This window comes from Ruditapes philippinarum, unplaced genomic scaffold, assembly GCF_026571515.1.
Source record: "Ruditapes philippinarum isolate M1 unplaced genomic scaffold, ASM2657151v2 ctg1538_1_1_1_1, whole genome shotgun sequence".
Classification (NCBI taxonomy): Eukaryota; Metazoa; Mollusca; class Bivalvia; order Venerida; family Veneridae; genus Ruditapes; species Ruditapes philippinarum.
In genome coordinates this window covers 67052-91251 of record NW_026863188.1, presented here as the reverse complement: position 1 = coordinate 91251, position 24200 = coordinate 67052, and the positions used below count along the sequence as shown (strand labels likewise).

Below are 24200 nucleotides of genomic sequence, written 5' to 3'. Positions count from 1 at the left end.
AGAATAATTATTCAAATTGTAAAAAAAAATGACCCAAAATGAAAAGCGTTTAAAGGCTTTTCACTCAAATTAGGCTAAGAAAAGCATAAAACTACGATTTTCGATTTTTTTAAAGTATATTAAATTTCTTTACTATCTTTGCATATACTTCTGTTTAAAGCACCCAGTTCATTTATGTAAGAAATTCTAATGTTATGTTTTCAGTGGAGTCCCTTTAAACTACAAAATATTTTATATCCAACTTGTATTCCATTTCAACTTTAAATTGTTTTATTGATTACCTTATTCCACATAAATTGGTCTGTGTTATGGATAAAACACCTTAGAAACACTATTGTTATTCATTAAACAGTAACATAAATATTTTTCTTTGATATATCAAATAATTTTTGGTACAGAGTACTGAAGAAGAGAAAAATCTTGTTTTGAAACTACCTAACAATTTATTCACATTAACTAAAACTCTTGAACAAATTATCAATGAAATTAAATATTTATACAACATGTAACATTACAAGGTATATGACATTGCAAACACCTGAAATGACAAAATTTGCTGATATTTGTCGCTAGAATTCTGATAAATAAAAGTCAAAATTTGAGACTGTGCAGAAAAATGAAAGTGCGAAAGTCGAAAAGAGACAAACAATGATGAGCATAGTTCTGAGAAAAGCAAATGACCAATTCTCTTAACAGTTCTGACAAACATTTTCAGTTATTAACTAGAAATCAGATAATTATTAAAAACTCAAGAAAGGTTACTCAATTGTCACTGACAACCTGATACATTTGAAGTTGTTTCCCTTGCATTAACAGGTAAATGATTAGTCTAACTTTGGAAAATGAAGTTAATACCCTCCTTGTCAAAGATAGGAAACTGTATGTGAAGAAGAATCAGCATATGACTAAGAGGTATTAATTTAAACTGAAAGATAAGAATCCTCACATCTTTGATAAAATCAGGAATATTTTCTGTACAGTATGATACCATACCAGCATACACCTGTCTTCATACAAAAATCATCACTACCAACTGATGTGCAGGGCAATATGTACTCTTTGAAGCATTTCCCTCATGTAGTCTAAAGATATGTAATTTCGTCTGCTTTGATTCTTAAAGTTTCTTTCAGTTATTGACAGTATATAACATGGCTGTATACAGTATAAATCCTGACATTAAGACAATCATGGATTTATAGTGCTACCTTAATTATGTGAGCATAGGTTATTCAACTTTGATACAATAATAACTTAAGCTAAAATAAAAGTAAGCCCAGATAACAACATGTTTACATAATAAGATGCATCTGATAAATTAGCATGTATATATCAGACCATTTTAAATATGTTGCTGATTAAATAGCAAAAAAAACAAACTGGAAAGTTCATCTAAGTCATTTACATATTTATAAAATGTGTAAAAAAACAACATTCATGTTAAGCACTATTAAAATTTCCAGATTATTCTCAACATGAGATACTGGTGCAAAAATATCTTTGTTTAAGTTCACTGACATACCAAGGTATTGTTTTCTACATTAGTTTTGGCATAAACTAACCTTTAAAGGCGGACACAAGAAACATTGTGTTATATTTTTGCAGTAGCAGGATCAATAATGAGACCATCAAAGTTCCACTTTATGGACTCTGTTAAAATGAAAGAGAAAGGAAACAGAGACCTGTGGACTGATGTCTGTAGTGAATCAGATTCCTAACAAAATATAGTACTATCTTAAAATCCCCATTTCCTGTTTAACTTCCATCTTTTATCTATAAAAGAAGATAAGATTTAATAGGCTCCAGAAAATATCCCACAATCTTAACCTACAATCTTAGTTCAAACAGCAACAAGAGTTTACAGGTAAATATAGGTATATACATGTACACTTCATTTATGACAGAGGTAAATTAAACTATCACAGTACACTAAGACTCAGTGCTATTACACAGGTTAAAAAAAGCAGTGTGATAGAGTAAAGCAAATAATTTAAAACAAAATGATAGCTTAATAACAGAGCTTAATAATAGTCTTTAGAGAGGAAGCAAAATAAAACACCTACTTTAATTTCAGTCATATCTCATAATCAATTCTCCCCGTTATAATTATAGTAAAAATAAACAGTATGTATACTTTTGTTCTGCAAATATTATTTTCCTATAAATTCTTGTAATCCGGTTACAATATCATTCTCTATCATCAGATCATAGTCATGACAATACTCCAATAATATATACCAATTGGAGTTGGCCACTCAAATTCAATGAGATAATTTCACCATTTATTATTATGAGATTGTTTCAACTTTGACAGTTTTGTCCTTGAACTTCTCCTCCTTTACCCTGACTAGCACAATCCTTCCAGATACATCACAGTACTGCCTATATAATGCCATATATCACTGTAATATGACTATGATAAGAAATGCACTTCTTCTGTTCATCATACAATACAAAAATTGCACTTTTTTTTACATTTTAAGGTCATTTAAATACAGCAGATTATCTACTGATCATTTCACATCAGTCCTTTGTGATTGTTGTAATGATAATTAGAAAATGACCTTGACCTGTGAGTCAGTTGATGACAGTTTATTCAGCAGTTTACCAGAATAAGTTAAACAACAACAAGTTGTCATATTTTATCTTCATTCTGCCAGATCAAATTCTAACATAGCATCAAGTTCATCTGTTAGGCCCTGTAACATATTATCAATTTCACTGAGCACATCTCCCGACTTCTGTTTCTGACCAGCTACTGGTTGTCTGCAAACATACAAATAAGTGAAATATACAAGTGAAATATACAAGTTCAACAAACTAGAAATGCTCAACTATAATAGTAACAGTTTAAATACACAATGCTTAACAAACTAGAAATGCTCAACTATAATAGTTACATACAAGGCTAAGAAAACAGGTTTAACAAACTAGAAATTTGATAGTTACAGTTTCATTAAATCCTACATTACGGAAAGTTGATAATTCATGTTAGAACATAAAAAGAGTTCTTCAGTTATGATTTATGATTCCAAACACAGGAGTGACATTAAAACTAAATACTTTCACAATTTAATAGGAAAGAAAGTAGCATACAATTTACCCCTACACAGACGCACATGTAAGTTGTATAGACTAACTATTCTTACTTTAACTAACAGATCAACTCCAAGCACAGAGTACTGTCTGTAGCTCAATTTTAGTTATTTATGTATCAAATCCATTAAACAAACAGTTCTACATTCAAAGAAGTAAAATACTTTATAAATGATAAAGAGTAACAGTTAGTAAATAAGAAGTAATTTACCCTTTAGCTTGTGGTTTAGGTGACACTGCTGGTTTTACAGTGGGTTTCTGGGGGACAGACGGACGTACAATATCTGAAATTAGAACAAAGAGATAATTTTTATTTCATGCTTTGCAGTGTTTTATTGTAATATATCAGATGATTATATTCTGATAAACCACTAGTGAAATTTATAAAATATAATTTTCACAGTAGCCGGACTATTTCTGAATGCGGATGAAAAGAAAATCAAACTTAATGGAATTACAGGCAGAAATAAATGCTGTCATACGTAAATTTTGCTTCTTTAGGAAAAGAAAGTTGATGTCACCATACATCATGTTAAAAATGTAACAAATTTAGATATATTTAACAGAACTATATTTCAAAATTGATGATGTGACGTCACAATGTGATGACGTCACAAAGGAGAATGTGTGACGTTACGCGGCAAAATCAGAAAAAAATACTTAAAATCACTTAAAAAGCATGAAATAAAAAGAAAATTTATTTGTTTTACATATAAGATTGAAATATATTTCATTCTTGAACACCAGCTATTATATTTTCACTTGTGGCTACGCCACTCGTGAAAATATTGCATCTGGTGTTCACTCAGTGAAATTATATTTCAATCTTACATGCAAAACAAACAAATATCCTCTATATAATAATCTGAACTTACATTTACATATATATCTTCATTTTTATTTCAGACACAGGGGACATACAAAATAAATGCTTTTTAATCAAGATAGCTTTCTGTAATGACCTATTTTAGTAATGACCTATTTCTGTAATGACCTATTTCAATAATGACCTATTTCTGTAATGACCTATTTCAGCAATGACCTAATTCTGTAATGACCTATTTCAGCAATGACCTAATTCTGTAATGACCTATTTCAGCAATGACCTAATTCTGTAATGACCTATTTCTGTAATGACCAAATTCCAACAGTCAATGAAAACTTACAGGAGAGAACAACTTGACACCAGGCATCTTACAATACTAGAAACCTCTGATGTAATAATAATGCCCAGCTTAAGCAGATTTAGTTTAGTGCATGAGAATATAATATATAAAGTTTTAAAGTGTTTCTCTATAGGAGGTCAATGTGAGGAAACTATATGCTGATACTTCAAGGGAGTTATAGTTTATAATATAAGCATTTCACACAAAGTATCACATATGTTACGATAAAAAACTGACAACAACATATTTTTCACAGAAAGTTTAAAAAAAAGATCATAAAATTTAATGAAGAGCAAATGCCTCAATTATGCTTTTCTCAGAAGTTCAAAGAGATTTACCATTACTTGAAATATCTGCAAGTTATAATGTTTATTTTTCTCGTTTTAACATGCAATCACATTTCTAAAACAGCATGAAAAATAAAATCACGTTACTGACTAATCTGTTTGTTATGAATATAAAAGTAATGTCATTTCTGACAACCACACAAAGTTAGATTTAAAACATGTGATAAATATTCTTTTACTATAATTTACAAAACAGTATGGCATGGTAAATCTGATCTACATCAAAACTGCAGTTTCTCATTAATTTAAAGGCACATAATGTCTCAGTAACAAATAATCTTTTATGTATTTAGAAAGGGCAAACAAGAATTTGAAAATGTTTAAATAAAGGTTTTAGAGCATGTTAGCTGCTTATCACCTGAAGAAAATAGCACTGAATGTGAGAATATTGATCATCAAAGTAACAAGATGCAAACAAAGTAGTATTTTGACTTCAATACAAAATCACTATAATTGAACTTGGTCCCAGACAGCAACAGACACAAAATATGATTCTGGTGATTGGCCAATAAGTGATTTTTTGAAAACTGTAACAGGACACAAAAAACTTTTCAGGAATAAAATAAAACCAATTCTGAAACATAATGAGCCTTTATAATAATATTATATAATTTAAAAAAGTGAGTACTTTCAGTGGTGACAATTGCTCCATGTGAAGTCTGACAAGTACTGCTGGTTGCTCAAAACTATACTCATGTTGTACCATCAAAAACAGAAAATATTTTAAATGCCATTTTAAGCAAAAAGATTAATTTACAGAAAATGAAGGAAACATATTCACATCCCTTACCTTTGCTAGTATTTTGTGGGGATGACTGTGCCCCTGGTACAAAACTGGCTGTTACACTCGCATTATACTGTTGCTGGGGTTTATGTTGTTGGTTCGCTAATAATTTCTGCTGTTGTGCAGCAAGTCTATCCTGCTCTGTCTTCTGCTGTTGTTGCTGGTTATCCTGTTGTTGTGACTTTGATTGTGGTTGTTGCAGCTGATTATTTCCTTGTTGGTTTGGCTTGGGCAGTACTTTTGGTTGCTGCAGTTTTTGTACAGTTTGTTGTTGAGGTTTTGGTAACTTATTTGGTGTTCGTTTAATAGTGTCTGTATTGTCACTAAAAGATTGTTCAGTAGTATCTTCCTCCGTGTGTGTTGTACCATCATCCAATATCATGACTAGAGATGGTTTACATTGCTGAGCCCTTTGCTTTATTGTGCCAACATTTTCATTTGCAAATGGTAAAGTGTTAGAGTCCAAACTTGATGTTGAAGAACTAAGATGTAATTCTCCCTTACCACTTCCTGTTGAATCTTTCCTTTGTTTGTCTTTATCATCAACTTGACCATTAGATTCTTTGGTAACATTTGTATTTTCAGTTTGTTGAACACAATTTTGAGCATTTTGTACATTTACACCATTTTTGTCCTGAACACTGTCTTGTGAGACAACTGCTTCAGTCTGGTTTACAGTAACTATACTTTCACCAGACTGGTTTTGTGACTGAGACTCTGTTTTAGCTTGACGCAACTTGACACCAAAAGCACTTTCGACACCATTTGATGTCGGACTTGAACTTGAAGAACTTTCCCTTTTCAGTCTTTGTTGTAACATGTACTCTCCTGAACTTATTTTGTCTGATTTCCCTAACAAACCATAATTTGAAATTTTTGGTTCAATTATTTCCATGGCAACTAAAGGTGCTGGAGGTAAATCTTCATTGTCTGAACTTAAATTATCACCAGCACTATTCTCCTCACTTTTCTTTCCAAAACGTTCTGAAAGACTTTGAACACAATTAACAAATGCCTGTGCTTGAGGAGTGGAAATCTGAGGTTTTTGTTGAATTGGGGGCGGAGACAACACAGAAGTCATCCCGGGACTTGTAGACGTTGTCACATTATGACTCGGACTAACTGGGCCATTTTTGTTTGTTGTACTTTCATTTTGACGTAATGAAGCATTCCTCTTTGGTGGGGGAGGTGGGGCCTTTTTAGCTCTGCCACCTGGAGAATTCTGTTGTGAATTTCTTGGTGAATTACTTTGTTGATAAGAATACGAGAACTGAGTTGATACATGTAAAGGACTAACTGGTCCAGTAAGGACCTGATGCCCTGACATTGGAGGATAATTCACATAATTACTAACTGTTCTAGGGGTACCCGTCTGAGGAGTATCATAAATATGCTCTGATGTTCTTCGCTTTAAACTTCCATTTGTAGCAAGGGGATACTTAAAACCTTCCAGACTCTTTACAGGGCTTTTGTATCCATCATTATTTCTTTCAGCCTCATGTTTTTCTACATCTATAATATCAGGTGAACCTTCTCGACTAGGCTGTTTGGATTTAGCCACAATCATAGCTACAGGTTTAGGTTTGGCAGCAACAACTGGAGCAACTGGATGTGCTCCTGCCATTGGTGAACTAGACATCTGATAGTCATCACCAGTAGGTGTGTTCTCTCTGTCTGAATAATCCGAGGTTCTATCAGGTGGTGCATGAAATGATTGACACATCTTCTGGTGAGTTCCACTATCTTTACCGTCTGCCATCCCATTAGGCGCAGACTGTGACATTGACCTTTTGACCTTTATGGGCACAATAGCAGGTGGTTTCTGATGTAAATGACTGGTATTAGCATACTCATTCTCAAGTGGCTGGCTTAATGACTTCATTTCTCCTCCACTGCTGTTAGTGCTGAGACTATCCCCAGAGGATGACCGGCGAGGTTTCAGATACGGTGGTAATTCATTATACTGGGGTGGTGCTGGTGGTGGCGGTGATGACCTCTCTCCTGACCACCTTATACTAGCCATTGGAGGTTCAAGCACTTCTGTTCCCTCACGACCATCTATTGTTGACAATCTTTTTGTTCCCGACAAAATCCTCTTCAGTCGGTCTATAGCTAACATGATCTTCTTTTGATGACCTGAAAATACATCAGCATATCTTTACTTGTCAATGTCATGTAACATTATATCATAACATACTTAACACAATGTTTTAAAATATGACCAGATACCTTTATTGTTGGGTTTATATCACACCAACAGAATATAGGTTTTATGGGATTTTCCCAAAACTTTCGGGTTTGGGAAGACCTATGGCCCCTCTGTACATCATTGGAAAACGGGCACCTAGTGAACCACAACCGGGTAGCTAGCTGTAGTTTTCACAGAAAATCCTAGTGTGAGACTAAAAACCTCAGTTTAAAGGCAAGTGTTTGAAGTCAAAAATTAAGCACTCGGAAAGGAGCCCAGATGAAAACTTAGGGGTTTGAGGACCCAAACATTTATGCAAATCTTCGCGGGAAGTTTTTGGGGTTTTGTAAATTTGTTAAAAATCTTTTTTTTCTTAGAGTTTTTTACAAAATGTTAAAAGTTACAAAAAATATTAACGGAATTTTTCTGTATTTTAATAATTAAATAAAAACATCATAGGTTATGGGTTCTACGTTGATCCACTTATGATTTTAAAAGTCATGATTTGTTTCTTTTATCTTTCTGTGGAACATGCTTACACATGTTTAATAATGTTGTAAAAGCAAGTTACATGTTATAACTTCAATGTCCATACACCTGTAATAAAAAGTTTGTAAACAAACAACATCTTTTTTACCTAGCCTTTGGATTCCAATTTCTTCCAGGTCCTCCCACATAATGTCTGTTACATAATCAATGTTATCATAGCCCTGATTGGCTAACGTGTTATAATACTGCTCTAAGTTCAACATTCTCAGCCAGTCATAAAGATCATTCTAAAAGAAACAAGTTTTTTTTTATATACTTTTAAAATAACCATTGAACTTCTTCTAAAATGCTGTCAGTGGAAAGGTTCAATCTAACTGAGCCTGCAGCATTGTGAATTTTGTTGTGATGTGAGAACCTTCTATGTTGGACTTTATCTATTTTGATCTATATTTGGCTGATTCTAAATCTTGCTGATTATATAACAATATTGTCAAAAACATTTCTTATAGTTTATTCAGTTTTCAACAATAATCTAACCAGTCCATACACAAACTAATGCCTAAACATGACCAAAACTTGTCACTTCACACCCTTATACCTGAACATTACCCTAATTTGCCTGTCCATTTCCTAAATTTCTTATATATTCCTAACCTGCCTGTCTTCACCTTAATACAGTAAAGTGTGGACAGACAGGTTAGGGAAATGTTGAGAGAACTTATCTCTTAGATGTCTAATGAAATTACATGATTTTATCACAAAAGTATTTTCATCAAGAAATATTTGTACTTACAGGTTTAAAATCTGGTATGCCATCATGAATATTCAGTCTGGCAATCTCGGATTTTAACTTTTTTCTGTGACCCGGCTTTGATATGCCAATGGCTGTGAGATCCTATATTGAAAAATAAAAATTCATGTCAATATACAGGCTATTCTAAATGTTATAATTAGAAATCAATGTGGACTAATTCAGCTTTCCTTTTTATTGCCTGATTGTCATATTCTACTTTTTATGACCTTTTCTTACTTATTTGAATAGAAAATATTAAACACACAATCATATTATTTCATGGTCATTATGTAAGAAAATTTGTGTCATGATCAAATACATAATAAAACAAACTTTATATAATTGAATGAATATTTCATCAATTGTATGATGAGAATTCAATAATTGATTTAAATATTTTTCCACTTGTAGTGACAGAAATGTTGACAAGAAAAGACCATCAATGTACTGTTAGTATTCTATCTATAAATGTATAGAGCCAAGCCAGCCTGCATAGTCTATACTATAGGTAACTTAATTTAAAGTAAATGTCATCGTGACTTTTGACCAACTGAACACAAAATCAATGGGGGCCATCTACTGGCTCGTACTCCTTACAGTGATTTGATTGGCAGTGCTTCCTTAATGTCACAAGACTAGAAATTGACATGTGACTATTTTGAAGGCTACACCATAGAAACTGGCTCAGAGTTTTGCTGTTTTCCAATGACATGCTTTTACACATTTCTATTGTTTCAATTTGTTTTTGTTTTACATTCAGTTTGGGGAGATAAAAAGAATGTTTGCATGTGAGTCATCAATTCTATGCACTTATACAATTATGTAAACAATGTATTACAATGTTATGATGTAAATTTTCCAAACTGAATAAAGATAACCAAATAGCATTATAACATCCAGCAAATGTAGCAACAATAATCAATAAACAACATCAATACTGTGTTAGACTAGGATAAAATAAACCCTGGCATTTATACACATTTTATGACTCCCTTTATAACATAGACGAATATTTAATGCATATATTATCACACAACCACAATTGTGTATTGACAGTTTCATTCTTACACAAAGGAATTTCCTCATATTATATAACACATAGTTTAGCAGACACACATGTCTACAACAGTTTATTTAATAAGTATGCAATTTTTAATGTATTAGAAATAACAAGATAATCTATGCATACTATTCTCTATAATCATAAAAATCACCAACACTTTCTGACAAAGTTGCCTATTTATACAGTATAGGTGATTATATAGCAAAGAAATAAATGTTACCTGAGGTGTCATATGTGTAATTGTGGGCATGTCATATCCGGCTGACAGAAAATTCTGGTAATACTCTTCATAGTTGAGATCCCTCAACCAGGCCCGCAACACTTCATGGTCCTTTAAAATATATTATTTCATTATTACATATTTCATCCTCTACATTAAATGTCAAATGATCATCAATACTGTATATTGGGTTAATATTTTTGTGAATATGAATTCTGCAAAATTATAAATATACGGTTACCATTTATACACACTCATACAGGCTATTTATCATATTTAACTATTTCAGTTATATTAGTTGCATTCCTCATCGATATAAAGTTTCCTACCCTGGGATTTCTATGTTTTCTTTCCTTCTCCAAACTGATTGAAATTGAGGAGAAAATGAAGCATTCACCTTTACCATTTATTTAAAACTAGATACATCAAGAACTAGACTTCCTTTGGTGGAACCAATGAAAATTGATTAAATTCTTAGAATATAGCAGTATTTACTTCACCAAGATAAATATCTGGCTTTTGTCTATAATATAAAGTCTAGAATTATCTTGCACTTATTTCATGTCAAAAAAGAAACTATTACAGGTTATTTATCTATTGATTTTCCTGCACTGGCAATGTTTCTCAGGAAGTAAATGGGGTACAACTACAGCACATAATGTTATATTACTACTATAAAATAGCTTACACTGTGCAGCAAATGTACACATAAAATAATTATATATATATATAGCTAAAATAGCAGGTTACTTCATCAAATGATCTACACTGCCTGTGTACATTACTGCATCTTTTACAAGAAATGAAAAATGTTCTGCCTTGTAACAAATATCTTTTCTAAATCTTTAGTATACATTTTGAGAGAAATAAATAACTTGGAAACTAAAGTCTATAAACTATTCCTTATCCAAACTGAGAAAACCCCCTTTGTTTGCATTCACAAGACTAGATTACAGACATGATCTCAATAAATTACACAAGTCATAAAACTCTTCTTTAATATATCAGGCCAATTATACCCAATTAACATGATGATCTGTATCTCTGCCTAAGTTTCAGGTAGACACAAGTGGTTTACAATCTTTCTTATGTTAAAGTCAAGTCAGATTCTGAGAGAACTGGTCAACTACATATATCATGTAAGTAAACAAAATAACTAAATAATAATTAATGAATTAATTAATTCATGAATCCTATATGAATGTGGAATCCAAGTCATGAGTCATTACTTTATTCTACATATTATATACCCATTACATGATGAATTATGTCACCTCTGTTACATAACAATACAATGCTTAATCTTTTATAGAGTAAGTCCAACTGAGGCAATGCAACATGCTATATCTTAAGCTACTACATATATATGATTATTAATTTGTTTTGAATGAATTTCAGTTTTAAAGTATATTTTGGCTCTTGTCACCTACATATACATCAGACAGGAACCATTTATATAACTCTTGTAGTAACGGCAACCCAAGGGTCATTCCTGTGAAGTTTGGTCAAAATCCACCATGTTCTTTAAGAGAAGATGTTGTTTAAAAAAATTGTAGATAACAACAAATATTAAATGAAGGTGGATGGACACACCACCATCACAAGAGCTCACTTCTGAGCACTTTTTGCTCCAGTGAACTAAAAGGAAAACAAATACACCCCTTTATCGGATGATTCATCGTCATGCCCTGGTTTTTGATAACACAAAATTTCTTCAATGCACCAAGTGTCTTTATACAACTGTCTAGACAATTCTGTTGTTTTAATTACTTGAGAAATTAAGCTCAAAGACATTTCCATAATCAGGGTTTCGCAGTCATAAGTTAACAGTATAAAATCAATACTGTATATACAGTGTAGGGATGGATCTTCATGTAAAAACTTGCTTTTGGAGAATGTTCCACAATAAACCACCAGGTCAATTAGTATGGCATTTATTTCCCTGTTATAAAATCTCTCATGAGACAAGACCTTTTGTTTTTTTTTCTATCTAAGAGATGAATTGATGCATAATTTTTGCTGATTTTAGGAAAGATAGAAAAAAGTGCCAGATAAACATCTTATTACAAGCTTTCATTGACAGATATAAAACAAATTTAAAATGCTTTGATGAATACAAAGATGAACCTATGAGCTTGTGAACATCAATAGATGGGAAAAAATGTTTGTTTATGTAAGTAAATAACTCTGATGTCACATTTTTTCTTTTGTAGAAACATCTAATCTAGCTTTCAATTATAAACTGTCCATTGCAGAATTTATGAATTTCTAAAATTTCCAGAAAGCATGACTATAACTGATAAATCTCAGGTCAGATATTACATACAGAGAACTGATCTGTCATAATGAAACAAATACTGATGATGTTGTTATAGGAAGTTTGCCTGGCTGTCTAACGATGGTATAAGCTAGCTATATTTAGAATAAATCTTACAGGAACACCAGCTTGGAAGAGCTCCGCCACGTTTATCTGACTAGAGTACCCACTTTCTTCAAGTCTATCTAGACTGCCCACACTGGAGCTTGATGTACTGTGATAACTCTGACGTGATGATACACCACTCTCATAACTTGTACCTGATAACCTGTACTGATTGTTTACCTGTACATTAACATAGTTGTGGTGCACCTGAAATATATAACATAATGTATTAGACCAGTTACATACAAATATATATCATAATGTATCTTATTATATTAGATAAAGTTTCGGTCACAATAAAACATTTTAAGTCTTCAAATAGTAGAACATTATATTCCTGTTACTTAATGTATGCAGGGTATGACAGTTCAATCAACCTTGTTATCGCCATAAACAAAGTAAACAGTCAACAAACATTTCTCCTTGATGTTATGCTAACACACTAATTACCTATAAAACCAGAATCATGTATCTGTCCGGTCTCCAATTTTGACAATGGTCCAGCTAACCAGCTTCCAGAATGAACTACAAACTTCAAGTTTGACCCTCTATTATTTTTTCGCAATTCTTATGATAGTTCTAAGCCTGCTTCAATATATGCAATCCACTCATTCTCAATTGACCTTTCTGCATACATGTATATGCTTGTTAAATTTTTTAAAATAATTTGTATCTTATAACAAGAGCTGTTGTCAATATGATATGACAGCTTGCTCAACTATTCTCAGCGCCTGATAGTAAATTATGTAGAATTTTGTAAGTTGAAAAGGGCCATAATTCTGTCAAAATCACTGTTAAGAGTTGTGGACCTTCTATTATGCTCTCAAATAAGTGTGAAGTTTAAATCCATTCTATCCAGTAGTTTTAAAGGTATTAACTTGCATGGACAAAGTTAACCAAAGTGTGACATTGAGGTAGGGGTGAGTACAACAGCTCTCCCATTTCTTTTAATAGCCGAGTCTGCAATATGTTTTCAACATATCAAAAGTTTAATATGAATCAAGTATTAGAGAGGTTACCAAATCATAAAAAATTCATTATACAAAAACAAAACGAAGGTCATTTCAACCAATACTAAAACCTGTTCCTGACAAACTAACATAGCATTATAAATTATGTTTACATTTTTAAAATTTTTACATTTAATTTATGGCTATATCAGCTGCCATCCTTGTTGTAAAAGCACACTTTTGGTATTTTGGGGTTGAAATTAACCAGTAACATTTCAACATGACAATATCATCATGTAAATATAGAAACGTATTAGAGTTCAGTTAAAATAGATAATTAATCTATTGAAGCTCATAAAGCTTACTTCAAGTGTTGATTTATCACCTATACACATTCAAAATGAGCAATATTAATTGATTTCACCATTATTGGTATAAAACCAATATCTAACAAAAAATAAACACATAGAAATTCCTTCCCACACAATATTTATTCTGTATTCAGAGTCCAGTATCAGTAATGTCAATATTATTTTCATTTTGTCCGGAACACTGACAATATTACTTGAGAATTTTTCAATAATCCACAGAAAAAACTGCTGAATATCAATATTCTCCTTTTTCATTCAAAGTTAACAGGAAATGAGTCATAGTGGCAGCATGAAATTGATTGGAATCTAGGTCAGATATCAAAAAGATGTCATATAAAATAAGACGTATTTTGTATGAAAATGTGCATAACTATATCCTCCTTGAGTTTTACTAAGAATACACTACTGTAAGTTCTCACAATGGTTTATATAATAGATATCTTCATTCTAGTTTTTTTAATTGATCCCTTTATTGTCATACTATTTAGATAAATATGATCATCAAAGAATAAAGATGCAATACATACTGTTATTTTATGATGAAATCTACTTTTATATCACCTAGTCACCATCTCTTTTAAACTGTTATTTGAAGGCAGAATAATTGTTCCAAACAACAGATAATTAATGCAGACAGAAATTCTTCAAAAGACAAGGATGTTATTATTTTCTCATTAGCTAAAACTTGGGAGACAAAAACTTGACATAAAATGTGTTTTTGTGCACAGTTTGTCCACAATAACAGTGTCTCTCACTTTAGATTAGTTGTTTTCATCTCTAACAAACAACAGGCTATTCCAATTATGATGCAAACTTATCATACAAATTCCAGAAGTGGCAGATAAAAAATATAATAAGCAATGAAACTTGATTTCCCATGATGCATCTCCTTTAATTCAGCAAGACCTACACCAAGTTTTCTCTTTTAAATTATGTAAAATCCTTTATCCTTCCAACAAAATTTTTGTTGAATTCAACACTTGAATAAACACATTTACCTGGTGTGCACTATAATCTTTTCCTACATTTATACACCATTTTGTTTAATTCCGGCAATTTGGTTTAATTATCCAGCAGAAAAGAATTGACGTCTGCTTCAATTTTCTAGGAACAGAAAACTCATATTATAGATAGAGAGACATGCTGTGGTTTAATATTGCTGGTGCACTAGAATAGCTGTGAAAGCACTGGTCTTATCTATGATCAATATCTTCTAATATTGCTATACGGTCAACTCTTCCCATTACAAAACCAATATCTCTTATATAACAATTTTAAAATATGATTTTATATTAAAGTTTATTCAAAGCTTCCTTATTTGGTTATTGACATAAAACTAAGTGTCCATAAATTTCATTATTTTATGTGAGTTAAAGCCAGAGAACAAAAACAACTGAGCTTTACTGATAAAGTAGGCAGTTCAATCAAAACTATTTATTATTTTCTCAAACATTAAGGGAAGAAAATAACCTACATTTATATCTTTTACATGCTTTAATAGCAAAGACTAGCAGTCATTTCAATATTATATATTTATCACTCTATTATTCATTTGCAATGCCATGGAAAATTCTAAATAATAAATGATCCCTTTTCTTGCCATGTAAGCAATATTACAAACAGACATTAAGGGAGAAATCATTATATAATCTCCAAACATCAAGTGTACAGTCAGAAATTATTTATGAATATTTAAAGCCTCTAGAAGCTATGATATAAGGACTGATATAACAGAATTACGATGATTGAAAGATTAATTAATGAGATCTCAAAGAAGAAAGCAACAATAATAAGATTACAAGAATAATGAGAATACTACAAGTTAACATTTACGATGTCCCTGTAGAATACTACACCAAATATCCATTATACAACTCAGATAAATACAATTTGAATAGAACAAGCTATTGCCATGTCTCCCTGGAATTAGACATATAACCTTTTACCTCAAATATCTAACTTCCTTAAACTAAATAATAACATATATATATCAGCTGTGAATTTTGAAGAAATGTGAAGCAGATGAAGAATGAACTGGTGTCAATGAAAGCCCCACTAAGTCCTAGAAAAACTTAACACTCAGTTTATATATGTATACATTGTAACTTTCAATGTAGCTGTCAGGTAAACAGCAGATTTATAAATGAACAATATATGTATCACCTAAAAATCACTATCTGTATCTTACCAGTTTTTAATAAAAAATCATATATACAATATAATAATTATGTTAGTAAGCATTTAAAAGTAAAAAATAAAATATTCATCATACTGACTTACTTCATTTTAATTTGAAAGTAGCAAACACACGTCAGCACACTAGATTATGTAGACAATCTCCATGTCATTTAAATAATTAATTATCTATCTGAATTATTTTAACTAGAAACTAGATTTCTCCTGAAAAGTCCTTTTAAGTTTAACCAACAATGTCAATAAGAATGTACATTCAATGACCTTGTGAAAATATTGACCAGACTGACTTTGAAGGAAGGTTATATATCAAAACTTTATTTCTACCTTAAAAATAGTCATCCAAACTATACTGACTGTTGTCTTTTATTGGTATATAATTAACAGAACTTTCTACAAAAATGAAACTTGTATAATTATGAGTGATGTTATTACAGTAGTTCATTATTCCCACTCAACCTTACAAGAATGCCAAAATGTCTAGAATTAGTCCCAGAAGTCTCCTTCATTTATCTTCTCTAGTTGGTCAATATGTTGTCTATATACAGTCTATTCTATTTCCACTAAAACAAACATTGACTTTGGCCTGTTCTCTTTTCACAGAGTCCCACTAGAACAATCTGTTTATTGTCAGTGAAAATTTCATTTTACTTACAAAAGAATATCTAACCAGTTTTGTTCAGTAAATACAAAGCTCAGATAACCAAGATAACAATCTAGTAGCTTAATGCACACAATTCCAATAAATATGTATAAAATCAATTAAAAAGCTATAATAATAAATTAGTAATCAGTGTGTAGCCTATAAAATAACAAGATCAATTATTATAATGAAAGCTATAAACAATCCCAGATCCATTATGTTCAGTGTAAACATGGTTTGGGGACAGTACCATCAACCTATCAACATCGACTTCACTGGAAATCAGTAACAATTCAACCAATCAATATTCAACATCAACCAATCAACATCGTCTTAACTGGATCAGTAACATCAACCAATCAACTTGGTCTATGCTGAGGGACAGTAACATCAACCAATCAACATTGTTTATGCTAGGGACAGTAACATCAACCAATCAACATGGTGCATGCTGGGATCAGTAACATCAACCAATCAACATGGTCTATGCTGGGGACAGTAACATCAACCAATCAACATTGTTTATGCTAGGGACAGTAACATCAACCAATCAACATTGTTTATGCTAGGGACAGTAACATCAACCAATCAACATGGTGCATGCTGGGATCAGTAACATCAACCAATCAACATGGTCTATGCTGGGGACAGTAACATCAACCAATCAACATTGTTTATGCTAGGGACAGTAACATCAACCAATCAACATTGTTTATGTTTAGGGACAGTAACATCAACCAACCAATATGGTCTATGCTGGGTCAGTAATATCAACCAATCAACATGGTCTATACTGGGGACAGTAACATCAACCAACCAACATTGTCTTTGCTGGGGACAGTAACATCAACCAATCAACATTGTCTATGCTGGGGATAGTAACATCAACCAATCAACATTGTCTATGCTGGGGACAGTTACATCAACCAATCAACATGGTGCATGCTGGGTGAAGTAACACAAAACAACTTTTCAAAAGGTCATACTTTATGTAAAACTATAACATTCATTTTATTTAGTAGTTCTTTCCTTAAAAAACAATTTCCAGCAGAACTGCAACAGATAAAGACAGAAAACTACATGACAGACCTTACAACTCTTCAACAAATATTTAAACACCACTTCATCTAGAGAAAATCCACATGAACAAAATATTCCATAAACACCATCACATCACTCAAAATCAACAAATAGTCTCATTTTATTCCACTTTGTTTCCCCCAAGTTATACAAAGTCAATCAAATCTGATGTTTTTTAAGAAAATCACAAGACTAATCTGTGTCATCAACTGGCTGTACCAGTCAAACACTTGCATAATCCAGACTGAGAATGTAATAAATTTGTTATCACACAGCTCATTGGTTTATAAATATCTGATCCTCATCAAAAGAATGAATTACATGCTTTGTCAATCAGACCTGACTTTAAATGTTTCAAAAATGCACCTGGTGGTTATATAATCAGCTGTTACATGAATTACGTTTAAAGCAAACATGACTTTCAATGAAATAGAATATGTTGAAGCAAAGATAACTGCAGACATGTAACATGTGTTGTTTTTCTACTATCTTGTCCTGTGTATTTCAATCAAGGAAAAGTTTGGAATTTGTTCAAAAAGAGGTCAGGATATAAACCATCAGAAATAACCAGAACAGAGAGTTATATCATGTTTAAATATATGACTTGATTATACACAATTGATCTTTCTTTATATGAGATGTTGATTTCTGAGAAAATTCTAAACCTTTATGATGATTCTCCTAAATAGCAACAAAAATAATATTTAAAATACTTGTATCTTGTGAATAAGGCAATTTTTAAAATGGTTTGCCTGTAGTAAGTAGAAGTAATTTTTATCAAAAAATCAACCTTAAAAGACATAATTTATACCTAAAAAGAAATGAGTTTTTGCAGTTTATTTATATAGAAATTAATGAGAAATAAAACTTCCAGACAAGTGATGTAATGTGACATAAACATGCAACAAAATATTACTATAAAATTCTTATATTTATCCATACATCTCTTAGACATCATTTATAATATTTGTTAGTCTGTTAATAGTTGGTACCGTACATGATGTTAAATGTCAAATAAATATCTTACTAGATATCAACAATCTGTAGCTATGAAACTGTCTATATACTTAAACCAGCATATCCATCTGACTTAATTAAGTAATCCAAAAGTCATATCCAGTTCACTGTAGCATTATTATCACCTATATATCATTACCACATCTGATTTAATTCCATGCCATGAAATTGGTTGCCTTAATTTAGAAATGTTGCTAAGACGCCAATTTGACAGTTATGATGACTCTCAACTCAAACCAACAAAAAGTTTCAATCAACCATTCTAATAAAAGACGTAACTTGTCAGATGTAAAACACAAATTGTATATTGAATGTATAGAAATCTCAGAACAATTACTAGAGAGAGAGAGAGGGAGAGAGAGAGGGAGAGAGAGAGAGAGAGGGAGAGAGATATTGATTAAGTAAAACTATCACAAGTTATATCCGGATGATATTGAGTAAAGAAAATTTGTTCAAATCAGAAATCACTTGTGTGACAAGACATGGACATTATATACATCCTCATGTAAAAAGATATACCATATCAATATAACATTAATAATTTACAAAATCTTTCTCCATAATAATAGTAAACTTTGAACTTGCAATTACCTCACAACAAATTTGACCATCATATGGCTCAGTACTGTAACAATGTTTAAGTCAAAATCTCAAATTTTTAGTGGGTACCTTTAATATAAAGTTTATTTTATAATAAAATCCCTACACAATATTAGAACACCATTACTTTTACATCCTCCTGTGATTCTAAACAGTCTGCACAGTTTCTATCCTTTAAATCCTCAAATTATAATTCAGCCTTTAAAAGTCAATAGTCTATATAATCTATAATAAAACATATTTACAGAAATAAAGCCAACCTCTAGTAAGTTTTAACATCCACACCCCTGCACTCAGCAAGACAATATATATTTTAGAGACAGTCACAGGACTTTATATCTCATGTATTGTCGTACAAATGGATCTAGAAATTTATGTCATTTCTTATGCATTTATTCCATCATTTAGTCTTTGCGAGATTACAATAGCAGAAAAATCTATACGGCTCATTGCCTTTATGAATAAATATATAGCAGGATATAAGACATTGTCAGTGTAATATTTTCCAGCCAATATCAGTATAATCATCAATTGTCCTACTATTGACTTCAAACACACAAACTATGCTTTTATAAATGACTTTAAATTTTTCAATTTTTCCTGGGAAATCTAATAATTTGTCAGTCATTTTATAACTGGACATAAAACTTTTGTAATGTAAATATGTCAATATGTTTTGTTGATTCTTTTTAAAGAAGCTTCTTGTTAAAATACATCTGACTTAATACACAAAATAGGTGTTGGGGGTATATGATATTATTTAACTTTTGGTCACACACCTTTCACTGCCAACAAGAAGGGACTGTGTGTTATATTGACAGTACTACATGACAGTACCACAGAACAGTACTACAGAACAGTACTACAGACCTACTGATCGGAATTTTAAGTCTGAATAATGACTGTTTTTGGCATTGGTTTGATGCATCATAACATGGCTCAGTGTATGTTTTACATATAATTATATACATGTATGATGATACAACAGTAACCATTCAATTTTTATTGCATACACTGTTCTTTCAAAAAAATGTATGGGAACTCTAATAATCCAAAATGATTTTTGAAAAAGCAGGGAGCAATAAATGACCATAAATCTTAACCTTCAATACAGTTACAGAGAAATGTTGCCTCCTCCAAAGATCAAACCAACCACCCCTGCAATACTTATCAAATGCTTTTTCTATTGACTAAGAAAAAATAAAAAATTTGTAAAATCTCAGCACAGAGAAACCAAGGTAACAGAAAGTGACATTTTATAATTTCAATTAAATGATATTTTCTGATAGAAAACATTCCTCAGACTAATACATTTCTTGTGCCAGAACAAATATCTAATGTTCCAGGTGACTTCATAATATCTTCCATACTGTGATAATTACTTTAACATTTCATGTCTGCTGCAAAAATATTTAACAAGAAACTTTGGTATGTAAAAACTCTCAGCACAGACAAAAAACCCAACAAAAGTGGCCTTCATGTCTTGAAGCTATACTGAAGTAACAAGACACATACCTCAAACATTGTAGTATTTTACCATACATATAACATCATAAAAATCCTTCTAAAATCTGACTTGTATGAACTTGATTATACTTGTATTTAATGTCTTCTATAGATCATAATCACTTTTGAGACTTAAAATGTTCAAAAATTAAACAACAAATTCCAGTGTATGTTTGAAGCACCACAATTTGACCATGTTAAAGCTTCAAGACAAATGAATTCAAAGGAGAAAGTATAAAATGAAACCTCTTACCTTTGGATCAAGATAGTTAGCTGATAGGCCTCGACCACTGTCACTACTGGCAGCACTGTTCCTGTTACTACCAGCTGGACTTGATGACCTCATATCCCATGAGTTCTGGTATGCTGGTTCAACATTGTCAACATAACAATGCTCACCTATATGGTTCACTATCACCTTCCCATTTAAATTCTGAAAATATATTAAAATATTATTATAAATTAGCTTGCTTATACTTAAATACGTATGTAAAAATTACTCAACAATCATGACATACAATCAACATACAAGTAACTAAATAGCAATCATCTCATACAATTAAATAAGCAACAATCATCACATAGACAACCAACATGCAACTTGTTTAACAAGATATGCTCCGGACAAGCACAACGGACGGACAGACTGACAGACAAGGTGGCGACTATATTATGCTCTCACTTCAGGAAGCATAGCAACAATCATCACAGACAACCAACATGCAACTTGTTTAACAAGATATGCTCCGGACAAGCACAACGGACGGACAGACTGACAGACAAGGTGGCGACTATATGCTCTCTCTTCAGGAAGCATAGCAACAATCATAACATAGACAACCAACATGCAACTTGTTTAACAAGATATGCTCTGGACAAGCACAACGGATGGACTGACAGACAGACAAGGTGAGACTATATGCTCTCCCTTCAGGAAGCATAGCAACAATCATCACATACAACCAACATAATCTATTCAATAACACAAGTCTGTCAAAGTCTGGAACAGTTGATGAATGTAAACATTCACTATATTATCAAAGGAACATTAAATGATAAAACAGATACTGCACAATCTAACTTTTTACCTGACAATTAGAAACTAGTTTCTATAGGTTTTATTGGAAGCATTAGAAATACAGTTTTTATATCAGTATATCAAAGGTAACATCAAGAACATAAAATCTGACAATAACATATCTAAGTACTTGATCACAGTTTAAACATAAAACATATGCTACTTGATGCTTGGTTTATATCATACCTCTATAGTCACTTATAACACTAGCTTGCCATTTGTATAATTACAATAAAATATAAACAATTATTGTGAACAATTCATTTGTGTACAGGCCTTCACTGTGTTTTGAACTTGAAGTAATTGTTTTAATAGAATACTGACTACTGAAACAGCTAAAGATTGTACAGGCTGTCCAGCAGGTCATTATTGAGGCTAACACTCACAGAATTAATACACTCTTAAAATGACACTAGATTGTCACTTGTAATTGGACTATAATTGGAATATAAGGCCTCTTAAAGCATCATTATACTAATTGCCTGTGTGACAACTAACAGTTACTCTATAAATGTATCAGATACAGGAAAACAACAGATACAGGAAAACAAATACACCACAGATACATGACTGTGTTTGCTTACCTATATTTGTTAATAATTTCACCATGAAAAACATCAGAAATGCCCAACCAAGAAAATAAACAAAACAATAAAATTTCAAGTATTACCAACGGAGAGATTATTAAGTTAATGCATACCTTTGGAAACCTTATATAACATCAGCCAATAACTCAATATAACCATACATTTAATATACATGTACTAATTTGAAATTTGCTTTTGTTTGAGATACACCAATCTCTTGAAATAAGCAAACATTAAGTGTAAAACACCATTTGGCAGTAAATACATGTGTAACAAATTTACTTAAGTGCACAAGAATGTCTACTGCCAGCATGACAGTCACGAAAACAAGACATAAAAGTTTAATTGAAACAAAATTCTGTTATAATATAATATAGAACATTCCTCAGTTATTTTTTTAAATTTACCATTTTAAAAACTGGTATTCAGAGACATTTTGGGTCACAATTTCCAGTAAAATGCTCCTATCTTGTGTATTAACTATGTCTACAATATGGTCTGCTGCATTAGACATTTGGCTACAATCATGATAGCAGACTGTCAGTCATATCCTTATAACCTGACATTACATCTAGTCATACAACACTTATATTATCACTGCCAACCTACATAGCAACAAATTTGAAAAAAATTCCCTGATCAATAAATCACAGGAAAATGGTCATTTTGTTTCTGGTCTAGACACATTGCTGTTATATTTTCTGTTGTATGTTATTACAGTAGATTCTCCAAGGGGGAGTGACATTATATAAGCAACAGACTCAGTCAATAGTAACAAATTATTCTGTTTCTTTTTATCATCAAAGATCAATGCATTTGAATAACTGCTCACAAACTTTCCTTGTAGATCAGTAATATTTCCTATCAGTGTACATCTTAATGTACATATATACCTAGGATGTATTTTTCAGTTCTTGTTCTAAGTACCAAATATTTTTAATGTACATTACTTTCCTGAATTCATGATAAAATGATATTATTTCATACACAGGTTTTGCTGCTATAATGACCTTACATGTCCTTCATTATGTAGCTTGGTTACAGAAATACTGCTAAAAGTTATTTTATAAGCCTAGTTAAGGGCAATAACTCTGAATACATACTTGTTAAGGGTTGTTACTGTAATCACAAAACTTTTCAAAAGTATCCATATTCAGTCTCAATTATGTAAAGAAATACTTCTATTTTAAAATAACTTATTCTTTATAAGGACAATTAAAATAAGTATATTGTACACAGTTTCATGGCATTATAATACTTTTCTTTATAAATTTGTGATGAGCTTAATTTAAAATCATATAAATATCTACAAGATGTAACAATAAGACAACAAAAATCCAAACACTGCCAATTATTCAATCACATCATCATTACATCTCCCCCCCCCCATGTTAGAGCAGGAAGAAGTTAATAGATCCTATAATTCTATGTCACTCTTACCAAGCCTTAACTTCCCGAAACTTATAGTACCCTTGAGCCTTCTGCAAGATTTCAATCTATTTTTGTTAGATTGGTTGCCATAGAAATAATCAATATAAAGTATTTAGATATAAAACTTGCTCATAAAAAAACAAGTATTAAATAATAATATAAATGATTATGACACTTAA

General features: G+C 31.6%; 1 protein-coding gene across 1 annotated transcript in view; it reads right to left on the bottom strand.

Annotated features, from left to right (window-relative positions):
* Positions 1 to 24200, bottom strand: part of LOC132721418 (caskin-2-like) — a gene marked incomplete at its 5' end in the record, with an annotated part of 89004 nt that continues 64804 nt past the window's right edge. The window contains 8 exon segments of the mRNA XM_060705722.1: positions 1 to 2763; positions 3305 to 3377; positions 5397 to 7526; positions 8216 to 8354; positions 8861 to 8962; positions 10144 to 10254; positions 12578 to 12772; positions 21179 to 21358. Coding sequence (XP_060561705.1) covers positions 2646 to 2763; positions 3305 to 3377; positions 5397 to 7526; positions 8216 to 8354; positions 8861 to 8962; positions 10144 to 10254; positions 12578 to 12772; positions 21179 to 21358 — 3048 coding nt within the window.